Source organism: Carassius auratus, chromosome 1 (genome assembly GCF_003368295.1).
Source record: "Carassius auratus strain Wakin chromosome 1, ASM336829v1, whole genome shotgun sequence".
NCBI classification, from domain to species: Eukaryota; Metazoa; Chordata; class Actinopteri; order Cypriniformes; family Cyprinidae; genus Carassius; species Carassius auratus.
The window spans coordinates 4,495,102-4,518,705 of record NC_039243.1 but is presented as its reverse complement, the minus strand read 5'-3'; the positions used below and the strand labels follow the sequence as shown (position 1 = coordinate 4,518,705).

General features: G+C 43.6%; 3 protein-coding genes across 4 annotated transcripts in view; all 3 read right to left on the bottom strand.

The window, feature by feature from the left end:
- Positions 1-6,777, bottom strand: part of LOC113121251 (integrin alpha-M) — a 38,574-nt gene extending 31,797 nt beyond the window's left edge. Inside the window, exons 1-3 of the mRNA XM_026291607.1 lie at positions 6,479-6,777; positions 5,725-5,839; positions 5,538-5,632 (exon numbers count right to left, since the gene is read on the bottom strand). Of these exons, the coding sequence (XP_026147392.1) occupies positions 5,538-5,632; positions 5,725-5,839; positions 6,479-6,554 (286 nt within the window). The 5' untranslated portion in view covers positions 6,555-6,777. The remainder of the gene's footprint in view (positions 1-5,537; positions 5,633-5,724; positions 5,840-6,478) is intronic.
- Positions 1-23,604, bottom strand: part of LOC113039050 (zinc finger protein 501-like) — an 847,435-nt gene that overhangs the window by 578,779 nt on the left and 245,052 nt on the right. The window lies entirely within an intron of this gene.
- On the bottom strand, positions 8,961-13,195 carry wfikkn1 (WAP, follistatin/kazal, immunoglobulin, kunitz and netrin domain containing 1). The gene is made up of 2 exons (XM_026196599.1): positions 12,414-13,195; positions 8,961-10,849 (listed from the first exon to the last, which is right to left on the bottom strand). The coding sequence occupies exons 1-2, from the start codon at positions 12,573-12,575 to the stop codon at positions 9,326-9,328; spliced, it is 1,686 nt and encodes a 561-aa protein (XP_026052384.1). The 5' UTR covers positions 12,576-13,195; the 3' UTR covers positions 8,961-9,325.

Genomic DNA, 23,604 nt, shown 5'->3' with positions numbered 1-23,604 from the left:
AGGACAATATTTTCTTAATCCACTTCCATTTGTCCAGTCTACCCTTTATTTTCTCAATCATCCCTTCCCAATTTTTTAATTGAAAAGACTCATCCCCCAAATAAACTCCCAAATATTTTAACCCATCTTTTTTCCATGTCAGACCACCAGGGAGTTTGAGGGGTGCTGTTATCCACTCTCCCACCAAAACAGCTTCACTTTTTGACCAATTCACTTTTGCAGCTGATACCATTTCAAAATCATCCAAAGTTTTCGTTAAGAGGTTCACATCATTTTGCTCTTTTACAATTACAACAACATCATCAGAATAATCTGCTAAAACAAAAGTACTTTCACAGTTCCTCAATGTGAGGCCTTTCAATACCCTTCTCAACCTTTGCAAAAGTGGTTCTATTGCCAATGTATAGAGCATGCCTGATAATGAACAACCTTGTCTCACTCCACGCTGAACTGCTGCTCTGTAAAAATAAACTCCATCCACTGGTCCCTTAATGCTGTTTCTCTTTTGGTAATCTGTGCAGGGTTGTCTTGCCCTGGCAACCAAAAACACACTTCTTTTGTGACATTTGGCGACGCTCTCGCTCTGATCAGTGAATGTCTGTTGTGCTCTCAGTGCTCTGCTATACGGGAGCGCGCTCTTCCGGCAGAAGTGCCTCAGGACCCATATAAGGAAATTCCACTCCATCTAACGTCACACAGAGACATACTCGAAAAAAACTTTCCCAAACTTGTGACAAACCGGAAGAGGTATTTTTGGAACAGAAATACTCCTTCAAACGTACAACTTAATTTTTGAAACTTGTCCATGTTTAGCATGGGAATCCAACTCTTTAACAGTGTAAAAAACTCAGTATGCATGAAATAGCATTTCACCCCCCCTTTAATGATCGGCCGATCGTGATCGGAGCACCCCTATCACTAAGTTTTGCACTGGCACACTCTGGTAATTTTGGCAGATCTTCAAAGAAGAAACCATCAACCTCTTGATCTATTCTATGATCAGAACTATAAAGATTTTTATAAAATGTTACTGCTCTTTTCCTCATTTCGACTGGGTCTGATAACAGAACCCCAGCTTCAGACCTTAAATTCTGAATATACCGTCTTTGACCATTCTTTTTTTCTAGTCCGAAAAAAACTTTGATTGAACATCCATCTGCTCTACATCCTGGAAACGGGATCTGACCAATGCCCCTTGTGCCTTTCTTTTATAGAATTCAGACAAAGCTGATCTTTTCATGAAAAGGGGATCTAAATGGTCTTGATTTCCTGATTCTTGAATTAAAACTTGAATTTCAATCATTTCCTCTTCTAACTTCTTTATAGACTGAGTTAAAAAACTTGTGACATTAAGAGTATATTGTTGACATAGTTGCCTAATATTTACTTTCCCAATGTCCCACCATTCCTGTAGAGGAAAAAAGATGTTTTTGTTCTCTAAAAGACTCCCAATAAAACCTAAAAACATCTTTAAACTGTAAATCTGACAACAATGTCACATTGAAATGCCAATAAGAACTACTTATTTTAACAGAACTAACGATCATTCTACACACAACCAAACTATGATCAGAGAAACCAACTGGAAGAATTGAGCCATTTACAAAAAAACTAAAATGATGTTTGAAAACATAAAATCTAATCGTGCCATTGACAACACATTTTCACGAACATGCGTCCATGTGTATTGTTTAACATCATGATTAAAATTCTCCATACATCACAAAGCTCGTTCCCTTCTATCATTTGTATCAGTTTCCGGCGTGAAGCCATATGTGCTTCTACATGATTCCTATCTATATTTCTTTCAACACAATTAAAATCTCCTCCCACAGCCAAAAATTCTTCATTATCACATTTTTCTATTACTGTATTTAACTGATCTAAAAACAACATTCTTTCTAACTGGGAGGTTGGTGCATATACACAAATAAAAACAAAAACATGATCCTCAAATTGAGCTTTTATCTTTAAGAATCTACCTTTTACAACCTCCTCTACAGAACAAGACGAGGGAGCAACATTGTTATTAAACAGAACTGCAACTCCTCCACTGAGTGAAGTATTATGACTCAGAAAAAGAAGACCGCCCCATTCTTTAGCCCATTCGACAGCAATTTTCACATCACTATGTGTCTCCTGTAAAAACAGGACATCGATTTTATTCTGTTTCGCTACTTCATATATCTGAGCTCTCTTTCTGCAATCTCTAGCCCCATTCACATTTAAAGATGCAATGCAAATGTCACTCATAAATAAAAATGAAAAAGAAACTACAGCACAGAGAGCAAAACAGAGGGCATAAATACTATACCATTTCATCATCATTATTCAATTGGAGTTGAATTTTTGTGACAATTTTTTTTAAACGATATACTTCTTTATCTGTAACTCTTCCTTCACTCATTAAACACTTAATATTTTCCAGAAGTCTTCTGAGATCTGGATAATATTCATCAATTTTCACTCCTCTCATATTTTTGGTCACTTTCAAGAGTTTTTTGATCTCATCCACTCCATATTCAAGACATGACCAATTGGAGTGAGAATAATCAGAGCACTCACTCTCACTGCTTTCGTTGTCCACTTTATTCTCTTCTTGGTTCTTTCTAGCCTGTTTCAGAATCATGCTCTTGTCTTTTTTTTCCTCTTCAGAGGTGTCTTAAAAACAACCTGATCCATATCCATTGATGTGTCCTCATTTTGGATTACACTCTCCACTTGTGACTCAGTATCAGAAAACTGATCTAACATCGTCTGTATGTTACCAAGAGCTTCTCCACAATCAATACTGTTGCTTTCAACACTCTCACCGATTACAAATTCAGATTTTTTTAGCGTTTCCTTCATCAAATTCAACACTTTGTCTAGGTAGCTCAGATTCAGCATTTTTTTCTACAGACACGATTTTTGGACCTCTAGAATTCGGCGCATTGGAACTACTGGCAACTTCCTCGTCTTCATTCTGCTCAGCGTTACTTTTCTCACCATCATTCTGCCCACTGTGAGGATGATGATGATGAGCGCTGTTTTCCGGGCAGTCGCGGACCAAGTGACCAGACTTTTTGCAAGAAAAACACCTCATCGTGTCTGTTGTCACAAAAACTGTGTAATCAAAATCATCCACTTTAAATTTACAATTTACATCAAGATCAGTTCTATTTCCGTTCAGAATCATATACGTGAAATGTCTAAAAGACACTACATGTTTCACTAACTCCGATTTGCATCCTATAGCGATCTTTTTCATGGGAGCAATCAGTTTGCCAAAGCGTGACAATTCCTTCATCAACATCTCATCTTTAATAAAGGGAGGTTCATTTGAATAGCGGGAGTAGAAAGAGGCAGTACTGGAGTAAATAAACCACGTATGTTTATTCCCTTTCCAACAACTCCATTCGCTTTCTCTACTGTATTGAGGCACAGAACAATTGAGTTATTCATTTTGGACACCGCTAACACACACTCATCACCGAGCGCTACACTACACTCCTCCACACTCCCCAGAGCCACCACCTTCACACCGTGGCGCCGCGTGAGGGAATCCAGAAACTTTACCCCTGGAGTCGACATGCTTCCCAGTGCAAAGGACGGGTTTAAGCAGGCTCTCAGTCAAGCTAATTTCACAACAAACAAAACAAACAAGCAAAAAACACACACAAAAAAAGAGAGAAAATATGTTTTAAAGCCGCAGCGGGCACAAAAAAAGACCACACGCTCACCACAACACTCACTCCACTCAACAAACGCCCGCACATGTGCACAGAGAGAGAGAGAGAGAGGTGGGGAGGGGTTGAGAGAGAGAGAGGTGGGGGGGAGAGGGGGGGGGGAGAGAGAGAGAGAGGGGGGGTGAGAGAGGGGGGGTGAGAGAGGGGGGGTGAGAGAGGGGGGGGAGAGAGGGGGAGAGAGAGAGGGGGGGGAGAGGGGAGGGTGAAAGGGGGGGGGGGTGAGAGAAAGTGGGGGAGAGAGAGAGGGGGGGGGGAGAGAGAGGGGTGGGGGAGGGTGAGAGAGAGAGGGGGTGCTCAGTGCTCAGCAGTGTAAGTGCTCAGCAGTGTAAGCGCTCAGCAGTGTAAGCGCTCAGCAGTGTAAGCGCTCAGCAGTGTTAGCGCTCAGCAGTGTAAGCGCTCAGCAGTGTTAGCGCTCAGCAGTGTAAGCGCTCAGCAGTGAAAGCGCTCAGCAGTGTAAGCGCTCAGCAGTGTAAGTGCTCAGCAGTGTAAGTGCTCAGCAGTGTAAGCGCTCACCAGTGTAAGCGCTCAGCAGTGTAAGCGCTCAGCAGTGTTAGCGCTCAGCAGTGTAAGCGCTCAGCAGTGTTAGCGCTCAGCAGTGTAAGCGCTCAGCAGTGAAAGCGCTCAGCAGTGTAAGCGCTCAGCAGTGAAAGCGCTCAGCAGTGTAAGCGCTCAGCAGTGTTAGCGCTCAGCAGTGTAAGCGCTCACTAGTGTAAGCGCTCAGCAGTGTAAGCGCTCAGCAGTGTAAGCGCTCACTAGTGTAAGCGCTCACTAGTGTAAGCGCTCACTAGTGTAAGCGCTCAGCAGTGTAAGCGCTCAGCAGTGTAAGCGCTCAGCAGTGTTAGCGCTCAGCAGTGTAAGCGCTCAGCAGTGTTAGCGCTCAGCAGTGTAAGCGCTCAGCAGTGTAAGCGCTCAGCAGTGTAAGCGCTCAGCAGTGAAAGCGCTCAGCAGTGAAAGCGCTCAGCAGTGTAAGCGCTCAGCAGTGTAAGCGCTCAGCAGTGTTAGTGCTCACTAGTGTAAGCGCTCAGCAGTGTAAGCGCTCAGCAGTGTTAGCGCTCAGCAGTGTAAGCGCTCACTAGTGTAAGCGCTCAGCAGTGTTAGCGCTCAGCAGTGTAAGCGCTCAGCAGTGTAAGCGCTCAGCAGTGTTAGCGCTCAGCAGTGTAAGCGCTCACTAGTGTAAGCGCTCAGCAGTGAAAGCGCTCAGCAGTGTAAGCGCTCAGCAGTGTTAGCGCTCAGCAGTGTTAGCGCTCAGCAGTGTTAGCGCTCAGCAGTGTTAGCGCTCAGCAGTGAAAGCGCTCAGCAGTGTAAGCGCTCAGCAGTGAAAGCGCTCAGCAGTGTAAGCGCTCAGCAGTGTTAGCGCTCAGCAGTGTAAGCGCTCAGCAGTGTAAGCGCTCAGCAGTGTTAGCGCTCAGCAGTGTAAGCGCTCAGCAGTGTTAGCGCTCAGCAGTGTTAGCGCTCAGCAGTGAAAGCGCTCAGCAGTGAAAGCGCTCAGCAGTGTAAGCGCTCAGCAGTGTTAGCGCTCAGCAGTGTAAGCGCTCAGCAGTGTTAGCGCTCACTAGTGTAAGCGCTCAGCAGTGTAAGCGCTCAGCAGTGTTAGCGCTCACTAGTGTAAGCGCTCAGCAGTGTAAGCGCTCAGCAGTGTTAGCGCTCAGCAGTGAAAGCGCTCAGCAGTGTAAGCGCTCAGCAGTGAAAGCGCTCAGCAGTGAAAGCGCTCAGCAGTGTAAGCGCTCAGCAGTGAAAGCACTCAGCAGTGTAAGCGCTCAGCAGTGTAAGTGCTCAGTAGTCACTGGTAGATGGTTGTGCTGCTGATACCTGGCCGCTGCAGTCGTGTGCAGGACTGAAGATCTGCTGTGCAGCTGTACATCTCCCCTGTTGAGTTTCCTTCTAATGGAGCTCCAACAATGATCCTGAGAAACACACCAGCACAACCAATCAGACAGTCACGATACACCTAGCAACCACACAGAACACCCTAGCAACCAGTGTGTGTCTGACTCACTGCTTCCTGTTTCCAAACTCAGTCTGATAAACGCTGTAACCAAAGAAATCTTCCGGTGTGCCGTTAAATCTCAGTGGATGTTCAGTGTCGATGTTGAAGGCCTCTGAGAGCGACGCTGGAGATTGAGAGAGACAGTTAAGACATCAGGAGACCTTTCTTACACTTCAGCCTCCATCTTTCTAAATGATTTGTTCTGGTTTCTCTTCCTGTTTGTCAGCGTTTCGTAAGATGCTGAAACTAAAGCGTCTGACACTGGTGTCCATCAGGATTCAGCCAGCTGCACTGGAACAAACAAACTGTGTGTGTGTGTGTGTGTGTTTCCACCTAGCTTCTATCAGCATCATTCATCTGGAGTCGGACATTAAACTAATGAAACAATCACAACAACATGCTGCAACAGAAGAGAGCAGTCTGTGTGTGTGTGTGTGTGTGTGTGTGTGTGCGTTCCTGTCACATATAACTTCTAACCTGCCACACCTTGTTCCCAACACACACACTCACACACACACACACTCACACACACACACACACACACACACACACACTGCTGAGCTCCAGCTACTTAAATTAGCATAAATAGTTGTTTAAATGTAGATTGAAAGTCACACACACAAACTCATCTAAATGAACACAATAGCCTTCTGTTTTATATTAAAAAAAAAGTAATAATAATTGAATAAGAATGCAAAAATTACAATGAAGATGAACAAAATGATGTAGTTTCAAGTCCAGAATGTTTGAGGGCATTTCTTACCCCACATGAAGAGAATCAAGCCGAGCGTCTTCATCGTGCTGCTGCTTGTCTGTGTGACGTACAGCTTCCTGTTCATTTCTTCATGACCAACTCATTTCCTCCTTAACACGGTGTTTCTCACCCTCGCAGGCACGTGTGTGTGTGTGTGTGTGTCTAACAGCAGCAGTGTGTCCATGCTTTAGAGCGTGATGTTTGTAATAATCACGGAGAACACACACATCCACCGAAACATCCGTGTAATGGTGTGTTGAACACACACACGTTTCTTTGCAAGTTCCACTTGTCTCAAACTTGGATATTGTGCAACACAGATCCACACAAACTTTAACACACACACTGCATCAGAAAAAGGGAACAAAAGCATTGTGGTAATAATGTTTTTTAAAAGCTGAGTGAGCTGTTCACCCCCAGAAACAAAGCTGTGTTTTTTTGCCTTATTTTCTTATATATATATATATATATATATATACAGACAATTATTAATTATAGAAATAGAATAAACAAATTACAGGAAATATGAAACAGAAAATAAACAAATACAAAAGCAATGCCTCGCTGCAGGAACAATATTCAAGGAACCGTTCACCACAAAAAAAAAAAAAAAAAAAAAAAAAAAAACCTATAATACTTTTAAACATAATAAAAATAAAAATAAAATACTATAACATTAGAACTGAACGATTTTATTGAATCTATGCATCATAACATTACATTACGTCACCTTGATGGAGATCTGTCTGATTCTAGCTCAGTCAGTAAACCTCATGAAGGCATTAACACAGTCCATCTGTTGCAGTATTGCTAGTATTGGTCCATTCTCTCCATGTTTAGGGCACTGGTCACAGTGTCAGTTATTCAGTGTATTGTGTCCAGTCCAGCAGGACAGAACCAGGACCGATAGAAGAACACATCTGGAACAATCATTCAGTCTTCCTTCCTTATTCCTACACCAGATTCCTTCTCCCATTTCTGAGTGGACTGGGTAGTTGAATATTATTTTAAGACCAGTTTCCTATTGTCATTGTTTTTATACATATCAATAAATATATCAACTAAGTTAGTCTCATGCTTCTCCATGAATCTTATGGCATTATTTAAACAAGTTCTGGTTTGTTAATACCTAAAAAGTGCAGTTTTATCAGAGATTTCTTGAAAGCGGTCTAGTTCTCCCTCTGAAGATCAAGTGATGTCACACCGGCGGCTCCCATCAGTCCGTGCTGCTTTAGAGCAGGGTCAAACGCACCCCATCTCCTGTCTTTCAGCTGATGGTAAGGACATTCTTTAAACCAGAGGAAAAGGAAATTTAGTCCATTGATATTTCAACTAGTAATGTACTGTTCATATAAGGTTTGAGAGCCAACACTGACTCTAATGGTATAGCAGCAAAATCTCTTCCAGTTTGCCATGTATTCTGGGTTAAACTTTATTAAGCATTTAATTCTGAGGTGTATAATTATATTTTAAGATTAGGAAATGTAGCTTATACCCTGGAGTAAAACACATCAGTGTAGGAATACTAACCTCTGGAGTTGAGACTAACAGCACATATACAGCAAACAAATATAAAGAAATGTTCTGCTCTACACCTCTAACTGTGACACCAATAAATAAAGTGAAAGGCTTCCTCGTTCCAGATCAATACTCTGAGGAAGACACCTTCTGATTCTCATGCTAGCGTTAGAAAGTGAAGTGAAAATGAAAGTCGTGACAATTGGCAAGTGTGGTGACCTATACTCAGAATTCATACTCTGCATCTAACCATGCCTGCGCACACACACACACACACACACACACACACACACACACACACACAGACACACACACACACACACACACACACACACACACACACACACACAGACACACACACAGACAGACACACACACACACACACACACACACACACACACAGACACACACACAGAGCAGTGAACACACACACACACACACACACACATGTCTGGTCAGCTATCCTTGTGGAGACTCTCCATAGGTGTAATGGTTTTTATACTGTACAGACCGTATTTTCTGTCGCCCTACACCAACCCTACACCTAAACCTAACCCTCACAGGAAACTTTCTGCATTTTTAGATTTTCAAGAAACTTCATTCTGTGTAATTTATTAGCTTGTTTACCCCTCAATTTAGGTCCCGACCGTGACACGAGTCCCCATGAGTCTGTGTGTTTTCAGGTTTAAGTCCCCACCAGAATAGAAAAACAAGTACACAGCATTGAACACACATACACACATACATATACACGCACGCACTCTCTCTCTCACACACACACACACAACGTGAACACACACACACACACACAGCATTGAACAGACACACACTGTGAACACACAAACATACACACGCACGCACTCTCTCTTTCACACACACACACACACACACACAGCATTGAACACACACACCGTGAACACACACACACACAGCCGCGAACACACACACACACACACACACAGCATTGAACACACACATACACACGCACGCACTCTCTCTCTCACACAAACACACACACACACACACACACACACACAGCATCAGTTGGGGGTTCAGTGTCTTGTTCAAGGACACCTCAGTCATGATATCACCGGCCCATTACAAGTTATATGAAATTGTATTTTGTTTTGTGTAAGGAAAAGATTTAATTTATTAATTGAATTATTCATTATTCACTGAAAATCGCCCCCTCCAGAATTAAAGTGAGCCACGTAAATGATGTAACGAGAGTTTGCAACACAAGTGCATGTGCACCATGAGCATGAGAGATGTGAACATTAGGAGTCATCAGTGGGAAGCAGTGCAGTCTCCGGCTGAAAGACCCCGAGCCGTGCCAGGTCAGTCCTTGAACCTCTGCAGCATCTCACAAGTCTTCTTGTCCAGAACCTGCTGAATCTTCTTGAGGCGTCGATCAGATATTGGTCTGATATAGCTGTGGGGCAGGATCACGGCCGTGCCGTCCTGCACCTCTCCCATCACCAGCAGGGGGAGCTGGAGGTGCTGCGTGATGTTGGGACAGGGGCAGCTCCAGTCCATCTGCACCAGCAGCACCTCCAGGTGTTGTGTCTCAAAGAGCTGCAGGCCCATCTTCTCATCACGCAGCACCTGCTCCAGCTGGAACCGCGCAATTCCAGAGTCTAGCTCCTCAATGATTTCGGTCAGCCGTCCCACGATGGCAAAGTCACTGCGGCACAGACTTGCCAGGATTTTTCCTTTGGGTCGGCAGCTTTTACAGTGACGCTGCTTGGGCTGGGGGCAGCTGTCTTCACAGTCTTCACGTGTGTGGAAGTTGTTCTTGTTGGCGAGGCATCCGCCGTAGACGAAGGCCAGGCACTGCTTCATGAGGCTGTTGTAGGCCCAGCGCGCCTCCCAGAACTTACAGGGCCCCTGCACGGCCGGCAGCGAGCACACGCCCAGCCCCTCGCGCTGACACGACGCCCGGCACTCCTCGTACGTCTCGAAGCGGTTGCGGCCGCCCTCACAGCCTCCATGCACAAACTCATGGCACTCGCCCCGGGCCGCGTCGTAGTACCAGTCCACCCGCTTCTCACCACACTCCCCCCGCTCCACCGCAGCCAAGCAGTCGGCCGGCGAGAACGGCTGTCCCAACGCCAAACCTGCCTCTGGGTCATCGAAGAAGTCCTCGCTGTCACGCCTCACCACAGAGAGCGGGTAATCGGCGCGCAGTGCTCCTGCGGTGTTTCGTGCGATGCAGGTGTATATCCCCGTGTCCCACACCTGGGCGTTATACACCACCAGCTGACCAATGTTGGTTATGACGACATTCCCATACATCTGGTCCGGCCGCATGACGATGGTGTCTCCTCCCTCGGACTGCTTCTCCCAGGAGACGTCCGGCTTGGGGTGTCCGATGGCGTCGCAGTGGAAGCTGGCCGTTCCTCCCTGGTAAATCACCTGCTGCTGGGGGTTGGAGTAGAGCGTCGGCGGGAAGGGCTCGGAGTCGGCAGATGCAGACGTGGGTTGAGCAGTGGTGTCCTGCGGCAGAGGGCTGGTGTTTGGGCCAGACAGATGATAACGGCAGGTGACCACGGTGAGTGTGATGCCCTGAGCGCAGGCCTCTGCATCCATGTAGCAGCGGTTGAAGTACGTGAGGCCATCGGAGGCGCAGGTGAAGCTGGGCTCACTCTCGCAGTGGTCCTGACATTTACACACCGGCTGGCCCTCCCACACGTCACACACCGCCCCCTGCTGGCTGCACACAAACCCATCACAGCTAGCCACGCCCCCCGCCGAAACCCCGGCCCCCGACTGAGCGTCATCGGAGGCGTCGGACACACGGGACGCCACGCAGCTCAGCAGGCCACACACGTTCGTGCAGCACTTCTCAAAGACAGCGCAATCCTGCAGAAACACACACAAACACGTCTTTGTTTTACACAGTCATGCTTCACGTTTCACTGAACTATTTGGTTACACACTGTTTTGATTGTCCGCCGTAGACATCAACTATAGGTCATCCTAACTCTCATTAGAATATTAGGGATAGAGTTAGTAAAATAAGTTGACATGAACTTGGGGGACCTTCAAAATAAAGTGATAGCAGATATTCACAGTCTGTTAATAATCTCTAAAGTCCATTTACATTATTCCATCTGTATGTGTGTGTGTGTGTGTGTGTTTCTTTCTACAGATTATTTTAAGGGTTTTCTCCATTGTTTTAATGTTAGCTTTAGAATACCATTTGAATACCATACATATTTTATTGTACTTTTACTTTTTTAATTTAAAGAAGAAAGCAAGTTGACATTTGAGGCTTAATAATAAAAGTGTTTTCAGCTAGTTTATTTTCATATAACAATTTGGCATGCAGTTGCTTTTTTATATAAAACATTATTCAATGTAAATTGTCATAATCATAATTAATAATCACAATTAAAATTTCAAGGGAATGATCTCCAATTATGATTTGTCATAATCATGCAGACCTAGATTGCAGAGTAACTTAAAGTTAAGTCTGAAGTGCACCATCAAAATAAACTGTTCCCAACTATTTATACACATTATCTAACTTCACCCATATACATACTCACATAAAGTGATATTTAGCCTACTATATGGCAACTCTAAAGCATAAAATATAGCATCTCATCTGGTTGTAAACTATATTAAAGTATGCATATTAGCGTCTAGCTCTAATCTGTAATTGCATGAAAATTATATTATAAACATTAACATCAAGATTTGAAACACACCGACAGATTTAGCTCTGCTCAAATGCAACGCACCCACACACACACATTATATTGGTCTGTGATCACACACACATGCCTCAAAAACGAGCCTGTGAACAACAACACAAACAGACTTCCTGTCTGAGCGAATCTACGTGCAAAAGTGCAACATGTACAAGACTGAGACTGCAGGGTGTGAAGTCAGGAGAACAGCTACAAAACCCCCTGCAGCTCTCAGCAAAAACATTCAGATTAATACTGTTCTCCAAACTCTCTGTGAATCATGACAGACACCGTAGTGTGGTTTCCACACTTCATGAAGAAGCACAACTGTTTTCAACAGAGATGATAATCAGAAATGTTTTTTGAGCATATCGATCACGTGTATAGATCGTGTGACACTGAAGACTGCAGGAATGAAGCTGAAAATGAACCCTAACAGATATTCACATAGAAAACTGCTGTTGTACACTAGAATAGTAGCTCACTGTTTTACTATGTTTGATCAAATACTGTAAATGCAGCCTTTGTGAGCAGAAGATACTTCTTTTACAAACATGATACAATCTCATTTACTACAAATTTTTAACAGTATATTCATAATCTAAAATGAAAACTACTAAAAAAAGAAAAGAAAGACAGAGGTCAGTGAAATAAAAAGTAAGTTGAAGGAAACTCAGAAGAACTGTTTCTCCAGTCAGAACTAGTTAATGACTGAGCGAGGGTCTGTTCACCTGGTCGGTCTGGCATTCCCTCTCACAGGTGCTCTGCGCGTCCACCCACAGATTCAGGTTCAGGTGATTGGGACAGACTCCCGGATGATCCGCAGAGACGGGACAGAGCCGCATGAGGAGCAGAGAGCACAGGAGTCTGAGGAGAGATCCGGAGAGACGCATGAGTGAGACGTCCAGACGCTGTCTGTCCACGGGGGTTACCAACACAAGCAACTGCACAAACGTCGTTAAGAGATGAAAGAAGCACGAGCCGTGTGATCCTGGACCATTTCCTCTGTGAATGAGATCCGGCAGACCGGACAGGACAGGACAGCCGAGCGATGGAGGTGGACATGGAGGAGGTTTTTCCTCAGTGAGGCTGGTGTGGCCTTTGTTCCCTGATCTCTAGAGCGATGAAGCTCCTCTCTCATGCTTTAGTATGCAAAGCCCGCTGGGAAAGCAAGTCAAGCTCAATATCCGACCACGTCTCTTTGTCCTCTGAGGAGCCCCAGGCCTTTCATTCACTGACCACGGCCCTGACACCTCCGCTGACTTCTGACCGGACCACAGAGAAGGTCACAGCCCTCCGTGTGAGACGAATGAAAGAGCTCCAAATTCATTCATTCAGCTCTGATTTATGAGGACTGGCCTTCACTAGCCTGGTTCTGTCCTGATTGAGTTACTGATGTAGAAACACTAAACATGTTCTGATAGAATTTGATAGAATCATTTTTTTTTTTTTTGTACAGTAAATAACCTGTCAATTAATGTTAAGGGGAGAGAGAGATACAGAGAGAGAGAGAGAGAGAGAGAGAGAGAGATACAGACAGACAGAGAGAGAGAGAGAGAGATACAGACAGACAGAGAGAGAGAGAGAGAGATACAGACAGACAGAGAGAGAGAGAGAGAGATACAGACAGACAGACAGAGAGAGAGAGAGAGAGATACAGAGAGACTTTTGACTTTTACAACTCTTTATTTAAACATTTCCTAAACTACTATGATCAAATATGTTCTACTCATTCAGACATACTGTCACAACACGCATATATGCAGAGACAAACCACAAAACCATATAAAATATATAAATGTATATGATAAATAAATATTAAATACATACAAAAATAAGAAAGTAAACAAACAAATATTACCAGTTAAACACTATAGTCTCATCTTCATATATTGACAATATAGCAACATTTACACACCATTTAAACTCAAATTCAAGTAAATTCTTTGTACTTTGATAATATTTATGTTCCACCCTGATCCTTGATTCAACCAAAGCAGTAAAAATCAGCAGTGCATTTACGTTTTTCCCCTCAATTGCCATTCTACATGTCTTCCAAATGGCTAATTTAGCTTGTCCAACTATAAAATTTGCCAAAATACACTGTTCTTTGTGTGTTTTTGAATACTTGCAGCCATAAATAAAAAATATCTCTCGTCTAAATCCCTTAAGAACAGTCCAGGAATTTAAAACTGAAGCATAGAATTTCACATCAGGTATATATACTGGGACATCAAAAACAATTGTTTGTCAAGGGAAAAACCACCAAAAGTTCTAAGCAAAGCCAAGCCAAATGACACCCACGGTGTGGAAAGCTCCCTAACATAAAGTAAAGTCTGAGCAACTTTCAGCCTCATAGCTTTCACTTTGCCTGCCAAATCGATCATCCCCTGACCTCCTTCATTAACTGGCAAGTAAAGAATTGCAGGGACACTCTCTGTGTTTTCCATAAAACCGATCGTGAAAGAAGGACTCCATCACCGTAGGAACCAGCAGTATGTCGTTTTTCCGTTCCCCAGCCAAGATGGCGGAGAGGCGAGCCAAGTATCTGAGGTTAACCGCCCTCCGCCAAGAGGGCAATGAAGTGGGAGCCCTGGCTCAGGTGTTCTGGTCCCTGGCAGAGGGCATGGGCTACAACGATACGGCCCTTAAAGATTATTTTAATGGCGTTCTGGATGATCCAGTGTCTCTGGAGAAGATGGCGCAGTTAGAGACACTGGAATTCTGGGAATTCATGCGCTACCTGCAGCATCGGTGTCGGTGGGATGCCCCAGCCACTCCTGTCTCTTCCGGAGTCACGTCAGGTTTCAGTGGACTCTTCGGAGTCGCGTCAGGTTTCCATAACACTGATCGTGACAGAAGGATACTTGAAGTGCACTGAACGTATAAATTAAATAATCTTCCTTTTTTTTTCAATTTTCACTGCCCTACCTGTGGTCTTGATACTTGTTTACCTAATTACCTTTTTTGTGTTACACTGCCCCTTTACTTTTTAATATGCGTTATTGCAAGCTGTACAAATTAACCTCAGTGTGTTATGATGCACAAATAAAGAGATACAGAATTGATCAATTTTGCTGTATTTTCTGTAATAGGTGGTATGCAATATGCATAACACTGATAATGCAGGAGATGTGGTTCATGCATAGGTAACATTTCATGTAAGTTTGTCAAATTGATTAATCACATCAAAAAAAAGTTGTTTATATAACGTACATTTCTGTTTATATATATATATATATATATATATATATATATATATAAATGCACATACATACGTGTGTATATATCAGACCAAAGGGACAATCCTTCTTTTCCTTCTTACTGCTGCTAACCAAGCTATGTGACGCCGCTTTGTTAACTCGGAGACCTGAGATCAAGGTGCGGTTTTCCAGAGGGAAAGCTGAAAAATCGCACTCCATTCAAATAATTTTTCCATGCCGGTCATGAGTACGAGTATGGCAGTTAATTACACAACAAGCTTTTACCATTGTAACTTATTTTTTAGCTGTAGAGAGCAAACAAAACAGTCTATTATCAATACAATACAATACATACAGCAGCGTCCTTGTCCCAAAGTCCCAGAATGCATTGCGTTGCTGACGTCATGTTCCCAGACTCTTCGCTGTTGCTGGAATCACCCAACAGGGATCTTCCCTCGCGTAGCTCAGGCAAACTAATGGGCGTGGATTCTACTCTGGCCTGTGGAAGTTACATCAGAAGTGCCCTGTCGCTAGGGTGACCATAAGCGCGGTTCATACGGGACACGTCCCAGCCAGGATTTTAATAATGCCTAAAACATCCAGAGCAGTTTAACCAAAAACATGCAGGTATTGTACATAATCGACCAATCGTGGTTGCGTGTGAGAAGGGTGAGATCAAGACGGGAAAGATCAAAGCGATGCAAATATGCGCACATGTTTGTTCGTTCGTTCGATTGACTTGAAGTGTCGCTGCGCACAAATCAAAAAAAAAAAAAGAAAAAAAGTGCGCCACAATGCTTCAAGTCAAACGAACTAACAAACACGTGAAAGTGATTTGAAAGCATAAGTAGCCATCTGCTCTGCTCTTTATAGCTCTCATGAATGTTACACAACGATTAACTTGCACAGTGCAAATGGATATTTTAGGCAATATTAAAATCCTGGCTGGGACGTGTCCCGTATGAACCGCGCATATGGTCACCCTACCTGTCGCGCTCTGTCATTTTTCACATTAACAGTCAAATCTCCATTAGCGCCATTATTTACATGACGATTCGGGCAAGTCTGCCGGACGTGACCAAAATCCCCGCAAATAAAACATTTCATGGACTCCGAGCTAATAAAAATAGTATAATCCTTCCCCTCGATAGTTAATTTGACAGACAGGTTCAAAGGATCACTGTGAGAATCATGAAGACCTGGCGCCGAAAAGACATTACATGTTTAAGTTCGGGATTTTTGCATCTTAGCGTAATCATCTTAATGGGACTCACTAATTTACCATATCTCACGAGCATTTCTTCTAATTTCTAATTTTTAACAAATGGAGGTACATTTGACAAGACAACCTCTTTGATGGACTCGACAGAGGCAAAACAGGAACAAACATTTCATTGATCGTTAATCCGTTCTCAATTAAATCATTTGCCATTTGACTTTGACTCAAAAAAATAACTATGGCCTTGTTCATACGAGAGGCAGATCTGATATTTACACCGCCAACAGCAGCACTCACGGCCACTAAACAATCTTCTACCGACACAGACGCATCAGGCATACACTTACAGCCATGTCTAATAGTCAGTTGTGAAAAATCACCCACATTTGTCCCCATTTTCCCCACTCGCTGACCGACGTCAGCAGAGGGAAAAAAAAAGAAAAGAAAAAAAACTACTGATTTACCTAAAACAATTCAAGAAAGAGAAAAAAAGAAGAGAAACTCAACCACAACAACTCTCACCCACGCCAAACTCCGTTCATTTGTTCCCAGCATGCAACAGGGGGAGAGAGAGAGAGAGAGAGGGAGAGAGACAGAGAGAGAGAGAGTAGCTGTTATACTGATCAACCACTCTAAGATGAGCTCCTAAAAAATCATTAAAGATTAAACCAAGAAAGTGAGACAGAGAGCGAGATAACGACAACAATCAAGTACAAACAACAGAGGAACAATCTGGATTCAAAGAAAGTAAGATTTTTCTTCTTTAAAAATTTTTAAAACAAGAAAGAAGGTTGGAGCCTGTGGATTAGCATCTGATGCTTGATCACCACACTGACAGCTAACTGCAGATTTCCCTCCAAAACCGTCAAAGATTTTATTAAAGAACTCTAGCTGAAAAACTTCAGCTACTAAACAGAGAGGTGAGCACTATTTGGCACAAAACTTTGACAAAAAGTTATTTTTACTTTATTAGAGAGAGTAAAACCTCTCATAATTAGAAGCTAAAGGCTAAAGCTAGCTGCAGCTGTGACTCAGCGGCCCAGTGTGATCACCATGGCAACCCTGGCGCAAACAGACTGCAGGGAGGTGTGTTACCCAAGGGGCAAGGAACTCGACCGGAAGTTGAAGTCGGGAGGGGGCTGCCATCTTTTAGCAGAACTTCACTTGCGTTAGCATCCCATTGACTCCCATTCATTTTGGCGTCACTTTGACAGCGAATAACTTTACATCTGAGGCGTTTAAAGACTCCGTTTGTCCATTATTTATTTCTAAAGATACACGACAATGTATAAAGGGCCCCATTACCTTCTATGTTACATTATGGCCCCGTATAAACAGTTTTTGTAAAAAATAGGCTAACGATTGCGTCATAACCACTCGGCTCTCTGTCACATTACCGTACAGACAGGAGGAGAAGCTCACAGGCAATTAACTTAACATGGCGTACTGGCGTTACATTTTAAAATACTATACAAAATAATTAATCAGAATACTTACTCCTGCTCACTCACGACAAAGAGCTCCCCGCTCAAGCTCGCCGTCTCTGCAAGATTAACGAGGGCAGTTTGCACGCACAGCCACTAGAAGATTTACATCTGGCAGACAGGTTGCTGACGTCGTCAAGCTTCGTTTGAGTCTGCGCGTCAGAAACGGAAGTGCTAAAAAACGCAAAAACTGGGCTTCATTTGTCTCAATTGAGTTCCAATGGGGTCGCTGTGTCCATTTCTTTTACTGTCTATGGTGTTACCCAGAGAAGTGCAGAAGTGTGCAGGCACGAAAGAAACACAAAGAGAAGACTCTCAGAGACAACCCTGATCTGCTGTATGCTGACTACATTCAGCTCAACGGTAGGAGAATCAAGAACAACCTCATCTTCTACACCACTCTAATAACTGCATGGAAACTGACCATCTGTGAGGAATACAAACACGTGTTTAAAGAAGGAATTGGCCGAGGGGGAAGATTAACTATATGTAAAGATGAAATGCTGGATACAGACAACCCCATTCTCACCCTTACCTACTACACCAGGGGTTCCCAAACTTTTTAGCCTGCGACCCCATGATAAATGCGCTGCTGCCCCGCGACCCCCAACCCCCAACCCCCCCCCCCAAAAAAAAACACCTCTCGTCGCGTGAAATGTACAGCAAATCGATTTTATGCCCAGTCTCAAAGCACACGAAGTTATATTTTATTGTTCTGCGTGCAAAATCAGTGTTACAATTCTGCATGAGCTGCTCGATATCCACCTGTTCTCTCTCGGAACTCGTTCATTATTCTGCCATCAGGAACCAGTCGAGTAAGTCTGAGCTGCTCACACGCGTGCTCACACCCGTGCGCACGCACGCACACACACACACACAAACACACACACACACACACACACTCATGCTAATCCGTTAGATGTGTCACTTTATGCTTTCCATGGTGACGCGTCATTGCTTGTCACGTGACATACCGCAGCAACAACAGAGCTGAATGAATGATCTGCTTTTGTCATTTTTCCTTTTTTATTCAAAATATTAACAAATTTGTTAGATATGGCATGAAATAGCTGATATTCCGATTGTCAAATATATGCAAGTGGAAGTGTTTTGTTGTTTAAACACCTTTATAACGATCGCGTTAGTTGAGCTGTATGTGCGATGGGCGCCGCCATCTTAGTTTGTGCCGCAGACGCAGTTCAGAGAATCAGATCTGTTGGATTTACAACACGTGAATTCATCCACTTCTCCCGAAATACATAAAAGTAAGTGGCTGGTGAACTGGGAGAATAATGGAGTAAACTTTAAAGTTACTTACACAATGTGTATCTGATATGAATAAAATGTGTCTAATTATAATGAAAAAGATTATTATTGCCTCTTCCTTTGACATCAGTGTGTATTTTACAAACTCTAAATGTATTGTTTTTTCTAGTACTTATATGTCTGAAACCTAAAATAAACATTATGTGGTTGAAAACACTGAAAAGTTGTGATGACAGCTCTGAGCTCACTTGTCTCTGGCTCAGCGCCAGCCAACTCGCGAGAGCACATTTGAATTTCACGTCATGCACTGACCGGTGTGGTCGTACACTCCAGGGACTAGCCTAGACTGATCACACGTGCGATGCGAAAGAGTTAAATTACTTGAAACAAAAATATATAAAGCCTATATCGAAATCATCTCGCGACCCCTGCGCCGGGGTCCCGCGACCCACCGTGGGGTCGCGACCCCTACTTTGGGAACCACTGTACTACACTAAAGGCACCTTCCTACTGCAAGGCAATGAAGCAAGCCTGAACTCATTTGAGGAGATGTTTCCCCTGCTGAAGGCCAGAGTCGAGGAGGAGAGAAACGAGCCTCAGGGAGACTGTACAGACTCTGAGGAAGAAGACCCAGTGAATCCTCCTCCTTCACCATCTGAACGCCGACTGAGAGACAGCTTAGCTTTACTGGAGCTGGACTTCACTGAATTCAGAGAACACACTCAAGCCAAACTCTCAGACAAACACAACACAAACCTTCACATCCAAGAGCTCAAAGATGAACTCCAGCAGCTGAGGAACAACACTCACTCCTCCATCACTCAACTCACCAGAGCTGTCAGAGAACTACAGGAAGACAACCCAGCTCTGCGTGTACAGATAGGCAAGCTAGAGGAGGACAAAGAGAGGGAAGAGGAGATCTTCTCCAGACAGCTGGAAGACATGAGAGAGCAGTTACAGAATAACACAACAGACAACACACCGTGCTACAGTACAGCTCCTACTACAGACAGACCTAACTACACAAACACAGAGAGTGTACCTGCGACAAACACACAGACACCTGCAGTAACACAAGCCTCACCTGCCCACAGTCCTGAACCTGACCCAGATGTGCTCCTCCTCATGGACTCTAATGGGAAGTTCTTGGACCCACAGAAACTCTTCCCACACCAGAAAGTCACTGCAAAACGATGCAGTACAACAGGCCAGGCCCACCAGATCATCAGAGACTTCACAGGACACCCCTCACGTGTTATTATACACACTGGGACGAACGACCTTCACTCACTGCGCAACAATACTGCTGATGCTGTGAGGAAAATAGCAGAAATCACCAGCAAAAGATCTCCACACTTCTCCCACGATCCGACACACCACCACACATCATCTACAGCATTAATGCTGAAATCTCCCATAGATGTTCTTCACTCCCTAATGTACACCTGGCCCACCACCACAACATCGGCCTCCATCACCTGTATGATGGACTCCACCTGCACAGAGATGCAGTGCGTGTTTTTGCAAAAGACCCTAAAGGACGCAGCCCTGGGCCGCAGACCATCATCACCAAGACCCCTGTTACCGACCCCAGAATACCATCGACCCATTCACCCCTACATGCCCAGACACACCCCTCTGACCCGGGTGAGGAAGGACATCACCTGGACCAGGATCCCACATCATCCACCTCCAGCTCCCCACAGAGCTGTACACCTACAGTCACCGACCTCACATCCACAGAAGGAAGGCCCCCCCACAGCAAGAGAAGCCCCCCGAGCTGAGAGCACAGAGCTATGCTGAAGCTGCAGCCCGCCCCCCCGCTGCCCCCAGCAGTGAACTGAGTCAGATCAGAGAGATGCTCCAGACCCTGTGCAGACAGCTGCTCAGCAGATAAGGACTACACACACCAACACATTATAAAAAATAAAAACACTAATGTAAATTGTTTAGCATGTACTGTACATTGTGACAGGTTATTTTCTCTCGGTCTTACAAAATAGGTTAATTTTAATATACAGTATTGTTCAAAATAATAGCAGTACAATGTGACTAACCAGAATAATCAAGGTTTTTCGTATATTTTTTATTGCTACGTGGCAAACAAGTTACCAGTAGGTTCAGTAGATTCTCAGAAAACAAATGAGACCCAGCATTCATGATATGCACGCTCTTAAGGCTGTGCAATTGGGCAATTAGTTGAATTAGTTGAAAGGGGTGTGTTCAAAAAAATAGCAGTGTGGCATTCAATCACTGAGGTCATCAATTTTGTGAAGAAACAGGTGTGAATCAGGTGGCCCCTATTTAAGGATGAAGCCAACACTTGTTGAACATGCATTTGAAAGCTGAGGAAAATGGGTCGTTCAAGACATTGTTCAGAAGAACAGCGTACTTTGATTAAAAAGTTGATTAGAGAGGGGAAAACCTATAAAGAGGTGCAAAAAATGATAGGCTGTTCAGCTAAAATGATCTCCAATGCCTTAAAATGGAGAGCAAAACCAGAGAGACGTGGAAGAAAACGGAAGACAACCATCAAAATGGATAGAAGAATAACCAGAATGGCAAAGGCTCAGCCAATGATCACCTCCAGGATGATCAAAGACAGTCTGGAGTTACCTGTAAGTACTGTGACAGTTAGAAGACGTCTGTGTGAAGCTAATCTATTTTCAAGAATCCCCCGCAAAGTCCCTCTGTTAAAAAAAAGGCATGTGCAGAAGAGGTTACAATTTGCCAAAGAACACATCAACTGGCCTAAAGAGAAATGGAGGAACATTTTGTGGACTGATGAGAGTAAAATTGTTCTTTTTGGGTCCAAGGGCCACAGGCAGTTTGTGAGACGACCCCCAAACTCTGAATTCAAGCCACAGTACACAGTGAAGACAGTGAAGCATGGAGGTGCAAGCATCATGATATGGGCATGTTTCTCCTACTATGGTGTTGGGCCTATTTATCGCATAACAGGGATCATGGATCAGTTTGCATATGTTAAAATACTTGAAGAGGTCATGTTGCCCTATGCTGAAGAGGACATGCCCTTGAAATGGTTGTTTCAACAAGACAATGACCCAAAACACACTAGTAAACGGGCAAAGTCTTGGTTCCAAACCAACAAAATTAATGTTATGGAGTGGCCAGCCCAATCTCCAGACCTTAATCCAATTGAGAACTTGTGGGGTGATATCAAAAATGCTGTTTCTGAAGCAAAACCAAGAAATGTGAATGAATTGTGGAATGTTGTTAAAGAATCATGGAGTGGAATAACAGCTGAGAGGTGCCACAAGTTGGTTGACTCCATGCCACACAGATGTCAAGCAGTTTTAAAAAACTGTGGTCATACAACTAAATATTAGTTTAGTGATTCACAGGATTGCTAAATCCCAGAAAAAAAAAATGTTTGTACAAAATAGTTTTGAGTTTGTACAGTCAAAGGTAGACACTGCTATTCTTTTGAACACACCCCTTTCAACTAATTGCCCAATTGCACAGCCTTAAGAGTGTGCATATCATGAATGCTGGGTCTTGTTTGTTTTCTGACAATCTACTGAACCTACTGGTAACTTGTTTGCCACGTAGCAATAAAAATATACTAAAAACCTTGATTATTCTGGTTAGTCACATTGTACTGCTATTATTTTGAACAATACTGTATGTCGTTGGAATATTCAGGGTCTTTTTTCTTCAACTTTTGGTCCTAAAAGCACAGACCCTGAATTCCTTAAAAATATCAAAGATGCTGATATTATCGTTCTCACCGAGACCTGGTGTAGAAGTGATGCGCTCACCTACTGTCCCTCAGGCTACTATGAAGTGATTGTGCCCTCAGTTAAATTAAGTACAGTGCATCGTGGACGAGACTCAGGAGGAGTTCTGCTGTGTACAGGGAGGATCTGGCCAAACACATTTCTGTCATCACACTCGGAAAATTTCACTGCTGGTTAAAACTAAATAACCAAATTGGCATTTCAACCACTGACACATACCTCTGTGCCATCTATATTCCCCCAGCAGAATCCCCTTACCATGATGAAGAGTATCTGAACAACATCCACACAGAGATCAGCCGTTTCCAGGCCCAGGGAAATGTGCTGCTGTGTGGAGACTTTAATGCAAGAACTGGATCTGAACCTGATTACATAGATCCAAAGGGGAATCAATATATCTTTGGCCAGAGCTCCCTGGGTCTCACAAGAAATCTTCCAGCGAGAAATAATCTTGACCAAACTGTAAACAAAACTGGTTCCGAGTTAGTGCACCTCTGCCGAGCTTTAGGCCTGTACATCCTTAATGGCAGGATCCGAGGGGACTCTTTAGGGAGGTTCACGTGTTGTTCAGCTCTTGGAGCTAGTGTAGTTGACTACGCCATCACTGACATGGACCCCTCCTCCTTCAGTGCATTCACTGTCAAACAGCAAACTCCACTTTCTGACCATAACCAAACTAACATTTATATTAAAACAAATCACACACCAGAACAAATCAAGCTGGAAACCTGCACAATGTTTCAGGTCCAGCAGAAATACAGATGGACTTCAGACAGCGCAGAGAAATTCATCCATGCCCTGAATTCTGAAGAACTGACAAATCTAATCACTATATTTATGAATAAACAATTTGAAACAACTAAAGATGGTGTTAATTTGGCTACAAATGAAATCAATAACATATTTCAAAAAGCAGCATATATAAGTGTGTAGGAGCCATTTATATATTCACCTTCTCTGGATCGGTTAATATTGCTACTATTATTCTA